General features: G+C 43.8%; 1 protein-coding gene across 8 annotated transcripts in view; it reads right to left on the minus strand.

Annotated features, from left to right (window-relative positions):
* The window catches only part of LOC118976042 (transducin-like enhancer protein 4), a 148,489-nt gene extending 138,505 nt beyond the window's left edge, over positions 1-9,984 (minus strand). For 4 of the 8 annotated variants that reach the window (XM_037030305.1, XM_037030304.1, XM_037030301.1 and 1 more), the window contains exons 1-4: positions 9,091-9,984; positions 8,100-8,197; positions 6,879-6,942; positions 5,652-5,696 (exon numbers count right to left, since the gene is read on the minus strand). In XM_037030305.1, the coding sequence (XP_036886200.1) occupies positions 5,652-5,696; positions 6,879-6,942; positions 8,100-8,197; positions 9,091-9,135 (252 nt within the window). In that variant the 5' untranslated portion in view covers positions 9,136-9,984. Of the gene's footprint in view, positions 1-5,651; positions 5,697-6,878; positions 6,943-8,099; positions 8,198-8,519; positions 8,710-9,090 lie in introns of those variants that run through there. The other 4 variants (XM_037030307.1, XM_037030306.1, XM_037030303.1 and 1 more) reach the window with 1 other exon arrangement.
* Positions 9,985-10,592: the final 608 nt, after the last annotated feature.

Below are 10,592 nucleotides of genomic sequence, written 5' to 3' on the forward strand. Positions count from 1 at the left end.
AAACAGTCTGGATGGAGAGTCCAAGCGGAGCTTTCAGGCTCTAACTCTACCTGTGCAGACCTGCAGAGAATGTCCCATCACCCCAGGAGTTCTGGGTATGATGTCCAGTGACTCAAGGACAAGCCCAAGGACTCTCCCAGCCTCTGAGAGGTTCTTCACTCCAGGAATGAACTGGGGCTGAATCTCCAACCCAGTGCAGGCCCAGCTCTCAGGGGACGTCCTCCCACGTAAAGTCATCTGAAGCCCTGAATCCACTACCGAATAACTATCAACACCTTATGCAGATCTGATCCTGTTTGATCATCCTTTAATTGGACATAATCCCTTTCTTAGAGTCACTGGGAGAATTACAGAATTCTGACAATGTGCCCAGATCAGTGGTAAGCATGTGTCAGACGTATAATAAACATTCACTTCTGTTAAAAAGAAATTCCACTTCCACGCCACAGTTACTGCTGCAGGTAAAACAGCTTCAGATATCCTATGAGAACTCAAGAAGGAGAAAATTAAGAACCCAACGTGCAAGAAGAAAAAAAGAGGGAAATCTATGCCATCCAGAAAACACTCCTAAGTATGTGCATATCCTGACAGGTGAAATTTCTTGCACCTGATCTGCTTCTCTAGACGATCCTGTGACAAATAAAACAAGAGCTCACTGAGTCCTGCCCAAGGCAAGGTGCCACCTGGTATCTATCAACTGTCCTAATATGAGATTCTCTCCCAGTTTTGAAAAAATGTAACTTATAATCTACATATATCTAGATCTACTCAACAGGGCTGAAGTAGTCTCCCTATACCCCAAATGTCCAAATCAGAGCAGCAGGGAGACCAAAACACCAACAATAACTTCTATTTGGTTAATATTAATTGTGGGATATTATCAAAGTATGAGTAACCTTAAATTAGAAAAGGTGGCTTTAAACCTTAATAAAACACAAATAAAAACACAAAATGATCCCCCATCACACATGTACCTGGTCACCTAATTGTATCTGGAGGGTTTCTGCACAGTCATCAAAATGTTCACTCAGAATCCCTGCTTCCCTGTTCAGTCCCTTTACATTATTTCCCAGTGTTTATGCAGCAAGTTCTCTCGGCACAATGGTCACTGGTTTACTACTTTCAGATAGAACACCTGAGCTCTAACGGTACATTTTCATGATTATACAACAGTTTAATCACATCTATTTCTGAAAAAAACTAGTCCCTGTGTTAAACACACAACAGACACATTTCTGCCTACATTCTCAAACACCTACTCCTGCCTCTACTCCTCCAAACCTAACTAAGCACATACAACCCAAGACAGGAGCTGTGCACGAAATTAGGAATGCTCAAGAGAAAAGTTCTCACAGGAAATCTGGTCTAAACAGAACTTTAAACAAACTGACGTCCACTGTAAGCACTGTTCCTAAATAAATTTACTGCACCCTACAAGCAAGTTCACTCAAGGCTGGGATGTCATGCCCGTCGTATATTACTTCAACCTCAATAAATCTCCTCCCACTCTCCAAATCCTCCGCTGCTTTCTAAAATAGTTCCCGAAAAAGCACCAGCCTAATTAACAACAGCTTCCTCTGCAACTGTGGCCTTGATTTCACTTATTTACACATTAACTGCAGCCTCCCTTTGGCCCGTCCAGTCTATTCTCTTTACCATGCCGAGCCTTTTATCTGCCCTGGACAGCATTTTCTCCAGCAGATGAAGTAGATGCCGATTGATTTGCTGTCGAGCATGGTAAATTAATAGCAACAAATTGCTGAGGGCCCGACTCGCTGCTCCACCATGCTTCGGCAGTTTTGCTTTATTTGCTCCATGATGGGCAGCAGTCGGCCTCTTCAAGTCAATTTCTTCTTAACAACCTGCAATACTTTTCAATGGTGAAAATAGAGCTGTTCCTTGTAAGTCAGAAATCAATATCCTATTGCCCTTAGAAAATGCTAAACAAGCAGTATTGGCAATCCACTTGGTACTAGAGGGTATCAGATATAATGCAAATCCATACTGCTTCCCTCCTTGTAGTTATTACAGTTTGCTAAAAGGTTCCTAATGTCATTTATCATCATTTACCATCGACCAGAGAGGCTACGATTATGATATCCTATCAGTTGGCAAGGCCCTTTCATTTCTATTCAATTAATATTTCAGCAGCACTCAAATGGTTGTGGCCCAAATCTCATAATAAAATTTACATGGCTTGAAGTGAAACAGGGGTTTTCTCGCTCTGACTTTAAAAAATAGTGTGTGTGTGTGTATATATACACGTACATGCATACACACACATATGCACTTATATACCCATGTGTATGTAAACCCACAGTACTCACTTCTTCTAGGTTGGTTGTAAGTGTTGGAGATTTCTAAAATGTTCTAATTTCTAAAATTCAGCTAGGCTGTTTTTTTTAGAAGCAAAAGAGTCTCAAATTACAGAATATGAACTATGAGCAAGTCATGAAATGCTCTCAGAAACGTGGTATGTTCATTTCCATTTACAGTTCCTATAGGCTGAATTCACACACTACCTATTTTTCCTAATCAGCACCCAATATTTACTTTTTAAAGAGGTAACTACTGCTGTCCGATTAAATCAGGGCAGTCTTCTGTAATTACAGCATGACAGGTGAAGGCTGGGAACCAGCGGTGTTTAGCAATGTTATCAACCACATGCATCACCCTGTTCTGCCCACGGTCACTGACCCATTTAGAAGCCACACTGTATTTATAAAGAAGAATCAGCAAAAAAAAGTAACAACTAAACGATGGGTCAACTGCCCCATCCCAAACAAAACACTTAGGAAAATCCTTGGGGAATACAAGCCAATGTTCTTCTGCTTTTAAAAATTCCATCATAAAGACTTCACAATAAAACACGTGCCGTTTCTAACCGTGTTCCATTTGTCACCTTCACTTTCGTCCTAGAACTGAAGACAGTGGTGAAGTAGTAATTCACATTATAGCCTAGAACACTCCTCCCTAACTTTTCTGGGGGTTTTTCCCCAGCTTCATCTGTTCAGCTCTTTCGATCCTACCAAAGATTACCAGAAATTTGATTCATATTTTATGCTCTAATTCCATGTCATGTCACCGAGTTCCCCTTAAAAAATAATTTCAACTGATTCTACCAGACTAATGCTATTTACTCAGTTACCAAAATTTAAATTAATTATGTTCTCAAACATAATTGTTAAAAATTGGCAACATTATGCAGGCTTAATTAAGATTAAATCCAATTTACTAAATGTACTTTAATTGGTACTAATTACATTAGCTTTCATTTCAGAATGACAAATTCCCCATAGGTTTCACTTTATAGTCCTCTATCAGAATCAACACAGGGTGACTGACGAAGAGCATCGTACAGAAAGGGGAGGGGCCACAATGCCAGACCCCCGACCCTGTTTGTCACTGCTCTGTGCTTTTATCCTTTTATCAATTTGCTAAGTCACAGAGTCATGACTCCATCACAGCCATCATTTTCTGTTCCAATGCAAAATTTCTCTAAAAATAAATACTCTGTGGCTGGCAGCAGCCAGAAAGAACAGGAGCGTTAACCAAAAAAATACACAAAGGTTTCAAATATCAGGGCCACCAATTACTAGGGTACTTCCAAGGACTCCGGGGACTCCTACTCTTGAACCCTTCAGAGACATAAATCTAATAAGTGAATAAGCCTAACCGGATCTGGAGAACTAGGCCCAATTATGCCGCAGGGTAACTTCCCTGCATTATTGCTGCTTTCCATTACGAGGGTATCCAGCCAGTGCATCTGGAAGAGAGGCCAAGAGGAACCAAGGCTGTCTGCCTAGGAAAACAAATAAAGACAGATATGCCTCTGCGCTTAAGGGGGAAAAGAAAGAAAATATAATAAGTAGGTGGTTTGCAGGGCTGTCTGTATTTCATAATGTGATAAACTGCCCTCAGGATTCTTGATATGATTGAATTTAAAAGCAAGAGAAAAGAAGAGAAAATGTACTCCATTCTCAATTTTAAATAGATGGCATTTGAGGCTGGCTGGACAAGAAGATGACAGAATTACAGAAGAACAAAATGTGTAAAATTAAGGAATCCCATATGGCCCACCACCAAAAAATTACATATAGCCAAATCTATCAATTCTGTGCGTCCTGTAAATTGTTTAGAGAGATCTGGAAGGTAACTGGCTATGGTAAATAAGATACAGAAGAAATAAAAGGACGTTAATCATCTGTCCAATCTTTAAAAAGGCAACCAGTTAATCTCGAGTGGTGGGGTGAGAACAAAAAAGACAAGTACATGATCCAGACCTAAAGTGACATAGAATGAGGATAATTAACAAACAGTATCTTTCATGTAATTTATTCCTGTAAGGTAAAGCTAAGGTGAGTCCATCCATAAGCTTGATGGATTCTGCATAAGCAGGAAATATTTACATTACTAATTTAAACAGAAATGGCAAAGATGCCAAAATAAGAATTTTAACACAGAGCAAACTATATAGTAATGTTAATATTGACATAACCGAATAATGTATGAAGTATAAAAAATAATCTGAAATAAAAACTCCTCCGTGTAAACAACAACTTCTTTCTTCCCCAACTTTTCCAAATACCGCCCATCCGACCCCTTTTACTGTCTACCAGTCATCCTGAAGAACTCTACTGAGTATATTCTGAGTACACGGTAATTAACCACATCCAAAAAGAACCCTGTAAGTAGGAAAAACCTACTAATATGCGATCATTTCATATTTTTTCAACTTAGCAGGCAATGACATTCACCAAGAGTATAATAAGAGATAAAAAGCATTAAGTTTTCCCTGGTCTTTTCCCAGCAGGTAAACACAAATACACCCATTCTGAAATGATTGAGACAGACCCGAAGCTCGTTCACTAGGCAATCACTAAAAATGAATGCCTCCTAGAGGAATTACTATTGCCAAACAACATTTTTTATATATACATGCTATTTTTCCATCTAGGACACTTAAATCATTTTATTCAGCCTCCTTAAAAAAGAGGGGGGGAGGACCTGTTTGAATAATACCTCTCAATGCTTTCTGACTAACAATTATTTTTTCTTTTTTGGCTGAACTAATTAATAGATTTCAAGACCCAGTGTTGAACCTTATCACTGGGTCATTTACTCTGTACAAATTTTGGGAAGTAACAGTTGTAGTTTCTGGTAAGATGCAACTCAACAGCCTCAGGGAGACCAGTAGAAGGGTTTTACGCTGATTTCCCCTGTAGCACCACAGATTTCATTTTGGTCCTCCCAGCTCACCCTGGATCCATTCTTTCATACCAAGTCAACGAATTTAGTTTTCCTTTTTAATATTTTCCAAGAAAAGCTCTTTCATAAGACAAGTTTGCAATGCCCAAAATACATAAATTAACTTTCAAAAAAAATAAGACCTACTTTAAAAGTTAGCTTCTTGGTTTCGAAAATGTACAAAGTTAAATATGCCTCTAGACATTTTTAAATCACATTTTTAAGTGATTAAAATTAAGATAATATGCAAAAAAGACAGAAAAACCACATCTGAAGTAGTACCATTCTCACCAGTAGAGTCTTTTAAAATACATGTAGCTACAAAAATGTTCAGGATAAAACTGCAAAACATACGACTTTCCTTCTAAACTGCCATTTAAAATGTTTATAAGTAAATAACTCACCTGCTTGTGCATTTCTATATTCAACCCATAGGACATCTCATAATACTGTCAAAGAAGAAAAAGCAATTAATTTTGTGCCTTTCATCAAACAATCCCCCTTGTTTATTCAAAATGCCCCGAAATATGTTTAAAGCAAACATAAAAACTTCACCTAAACCAAAATATCCGTAATACTTATGCTGTTAAGTGAGGAGAAACATTCTCCCACTATCTCAGCCTAATAAACTAGAACCACCTTAAGACACAGACCCTGAGAGAATAGGTCACAAAACTAAGCAAATCAAGTTCAAACCGAGCAGCATACCAAACATCCTCAGTTGTCTTTATACATCACAAGTAGGTGAATGAAAAAGGTCTGATGAAAATTTAGTACCACAGCAACTCTAATTCTTAGGCACAGCAGGCAAGTTAAAGGCAAAAATGTGCCCCATACAAATGCAGATGCTTTGAAAGAACTGCTCCAAAAGGTGATGCTACTTCAGAGTTCAGTTTCTCCTATGTAGTGTACTGCTAATGTTCACACATTCAAAGGAAAAAGGCTTGACAGGAAATGAACGAGTTACTCAGGGGCCTTTACGAACGAGCATAAAAATATGCTTGGTAATATTTTTGGAAAAGCAGATTTGATTTTTTTGAACATGTAGTATAACCGGCATGACAGAAATGCAGTTAGACAAGGGAGGACAATACTCATCAAACCAATGTTAACACTACAGAAACTGAAAATGCACAACACATACACGAATACACACACTAGTAAGATAACGGGGGAGGGGGTTTGAACAGGTGTCTGGAGTCTTTTGTTATCCATCATTCTTTAAAAGAAATAAAACGTTAAAATGTTAACAGTTTCCAGAAAAACTAGTTAAAATTGTTTGGAGCAAAAAGCAATAAAACAACAAAGAAAACCACTAACACAAAAACATTTTGCTTGTGACTCTAAACAAAACATAAATGAGGTTTTGCTTTTTTCAATCTATAAACACAAAGCAAAGAAAATTATACCCCATGCAGCTGAACTTTTTGAAAATTCGAAGTAAAGCTAGTTGTCAGAGCAAGTCCTAATACCCTGGAATTACAGGTTGCTAATGGGCCCATTCCCACAACCTCAACTGCACTGACACTGTGCCTGGGATCCATCCCGCAGCCTCAAGCCATCTGAAGGCACTCTTCCTTCCGGTATCCCAAACTAATGGATCCTATGAACCTATGACACAGTTTTCTTACCATGACATAATGCCGCTGCATCTCCGTCTTCTCACTGGCCAGTTTCTCACATTCGAGCTTCAGGCTGTTCAAGACAGAAGGAAATCTAAGCACAACAAAGATCTTGACTTACACCCTTTAAATGTAAATATACATTCACTCCTCTAAATCATCACCTACAAAACACCGAGTCAATTATCTTAAATACCACCCTCATTATTCAAGGAAAGGCAGGAGAGAAAAGGGGTGATTGGGCACAGCCGAGACTTGTCCATTCAATGAGAATCAAATGTGGGGTTTTTGTTTAAGGGGGAAAAAAAAACCCACCTCTCCAGCCAATTTAATTCTGGAACCTCATTCAGACTTGAATAGTCACTAAATTCATGTAATGAGAACTAAAATAAATATCAATAATGTCTACATAATCGCACAAATAAGTACCTCCAAATGTCACAAGATAGTTTTTTCTTTAATGTTCCACGAAGAGATTAATGAAAATATGAATCAGGCACGTCTTATGAATGATGTCTTATTTTTTCCCTCCAAAACAGAGACAAGTTGAATACCACCCCCCAGGGGCAAAGTGTGGACTGGGTTCAGTGGCTTGTGTTGGTTCTCGCATTTATGAAATAAGAATTACACGTCACTAAAAAAAGCCAGTGAAAAAAAAACATTTCAAAAACACCCCAAGACTGATCGTTTCTAAAACAAAAAATATTTTTTCAGCATAAAAGTAATGAAATCGCTCAATTGCGACTTCCCAGGGCTCTCAGCTCATGGTATTTCAGTAAACGTTAGAAAGGAGGAGGAATCAAGCTCGGAGTAATAAAGAGCCAAGGAAGTCAAAAGGCCCCAGAATCTTCCCAACCTTCCATTCTCCCGGCCCCAATAAATCAATATCGAAAGTTTGGCCTCAGCGTTTTCCAAGTCTCCCCAGTTTCGATTGTTCTGCCTTTTTTTTTTTTTAATTTACCAGAGAAGAGAGAAACGCTTAATTTCTTTACACCTGCTTAAGAAAAGAGTCATTCACTTGCCCTTTCTGCCCACAGGAAAAATGATGGTAATGCCTCTGTGGTGACCACATACACACACAAACAAAAAAGTCGGGGAGGGGGATATTTATTTGTGTGTGTGTGTGTGTGTGTGTGTGTGTGTGGGAGCGCGCGCGCGCGTGGGCGGGGGGGGCTGAGGTAAGACAAGAGCTAAGCAAACAGGAGGATCAGCTAAAGTCAATATCGTTACCTGTGGTATTGAGCCTGTAAAAACTGAAACTCTTCCTTAATCCGATCACAGGACTCGGAAATTGTAAATTTAAAGGGTTGAGCAGGCTGATGCGGTGCCTAAAGAACAACAATAAAATATTTAATTAGCCCACATCACAAGAGAGGCAGGGAGATGCAGAAAACATACCACGCGTCGCTAGCGGGGTAGGAGGGTAAGGGGGTGGGGGGGTACACATCGCGCAGGCAAGCAAAGAGCGATGAAAACTCCTCCCGCCACCCCCACTTCGCCGCACAGACCGGCTAGGGCTGGTTTCGGTTACCCTCGGACCCCAGCATCATCCTACCCAATCCGGACCCCGGGGTTCGAGACCGCGTTACCCTCACTCCCCAAATGCACACGCCTAGGGGTCGTCGCGCCCAGCCCACTCCCTCTCCGCACCCGGAATCGAAACTGGCCCGTCGGGGGGACTCGTGCCATGGCGTCGGGCCGCAGCCAGGTCAGGGGAGTGGGGAACGAGGCCGCCACCCGCTCCAGCTGGACAGCTGGCTAGATCGCTTGCTCATCGCCAAAGCCCTCGGCGAAAGGGGCCGGCGCCCCGCACTCCCGAACCGCCGCCGGACTAGCCGCGCCGCCGCGGAGGGCGCCCTCCCCGCCCCGGCGCGGAGTCGCGCCTCCCTCATCGCTCGCCCCCCCACTCCCCCGAAGAGTCGAGGCGCGGGGACGACAAACGGCTCTGCACAGCTTCCAGAAGCTTCAAAGACAACAATAAGAAAATGGCTACAACTCAATCGCCTCTCCGCAACCCCTCTTCGAGAGTGCCACTGCACCCGGGGCGGGGGGGGGGGGGTGAAGGAACAGGGGAGGAAGGGGCGGCAGAAGGCTCCCCGAGAGGGGCGCGCGATGCCAGCCGCCCTCCACACCTCTGCGGCCAAAGACAAACGCAACTCCGCGCGCAGGGGGCGACGCGGGGAATCCCCCAGCGAGCCCGCGCCCGGCCGCCCGCACTCACCGGGTGTCTGGTCTGCGGGTACATCTTGCTCAGGTCGCGAATCATCCAAACCGATTTAGTTGGCTGCGCTGGGAAGAGGCGCGCGGCTCATTGGGTTTAATGGCCCGGAGGAGGAGGCAGCGGCGGCTGCAGCCGGCCGGGTCCGAGGGGAGGCTCGGGCGGTCCCGGCCCCCGCCGGGTCTCGCGTGATGCGAGCGGCAAGAACCCGCGGCGAAGGCGGTAGCAACTGGGTGCGGACCGGCGGCCGGGCCGCTCCGCATTCCCTGCGGGCTTCAATGGCCCGGCGCGGGCATTGTCCGGCGCGCGTCTCTCCCAACAACGCTCCGACGTTTGCTCCGCCGAGGCGCACCCGCCGAGCCCGGCGCCGCAGCCGCGCTGCTCACTCGGGCCGGGAAAGTGCGAGCTCCGCGCCCCTGCACCCGCCGACAGCGCCGCCCGCCTGCTCGCTCGCTCGGCGTCCCACTCCAAACTTTTTTTATTTGTCTTTTAATTGGTTGTTATTCCTCCGAATGAATGATCTCTCTCTTCTTTCCTAAAAGCAAACACAAACTCCTTTGGTTCGGAAGAGTCTCGGCGGTGCTTTTTGGTTTCTCTGGAGATTTTTTTCACTTCACAGCAACGATCTTTTAAAAGGCACCTTTTAGCTTCTTTTACCACATCTCATTTCCTTATTTTTCTTCCTTCCTGTTTTCTTGTTTTTTAACCCCAAATTGAAAGGGATTATAAAAATAAGAGTGAAAGGCTTGCGGCTTTTTTTTTAATTCTCTCTCCTTTCAAACTCTGCGAACACCACCTCAAAATAATATACAAGTGTGTGAGAGAGGGGGAAGACAACAGCCAACAGCCCAAACACCCGCTCAGAACAGCTCCAACAACACGCTCTGTGTAGGTGACTTCTTTGACCAAATTTAGCATCAGCTAATCATTAACATTCTGATACATATTCACAACCCTCCGTGGAGGGACCGCGGGGCATCCCGGGAGATGTAGTGCACCCCTTGGCTAGCGCGACTGAGGATTCGGCCAGATTGACTACAACCACCGGCCCGCCACGCGACCGCTCTGGGGCGCTCTCCAAGCGCTCCGCCCACACTCGGCGCAGTAGGCGTCTACAGCAACCAATCAGAGATGGCTGAACATTAATCGCTGTTCTGTGTTCCTGCCCATCATTTCTCTGCTGACAAATGGTGAGCCAGAGGGGTGGAGTTGGCCGGGGTAGAACCCACGTGGGGGCCGGACGTCGATGGCATTTCAGACCAATGAACAGAACGGAATGGGGTTCGCGGAGGCGGAGCGGAGATGGCCCGCCCAAGGATGAGCTGCGCCCTGGCTGACGTTCCTTAGCGCGAGCGTTCGAACCCGGCAAACATTTGTTCAGCTGTCAATCAAAGTAACGTGGGCCTGGGAGAAGTGGCAGTGGCTGCTGGGCTGTTCCTGCTGTTGCTGCTGCCCTGGTTGCATCTTCAGAACTGGGTGTTGGTGGCTGTGGTGGTGGCAAAATA

Source organism: Sturnira hondurensis, unplaced genomic scaffold, assembly GCF_014824575.4.
Source record: "Sturnira hondurensis isolate 20B ecotype Veracruz unplaced genomic scaffold, ASM1482457v3 Scaffold0020642, whole genome shotgun sequence".
In the NCBI taxonomy this organism is placed as follows: Eukaryota; Metazoa; Chordata; class Mammalia; order Chiroptera; family Phyllostomidae; genus Sturnira; species Sturnira hondurensis.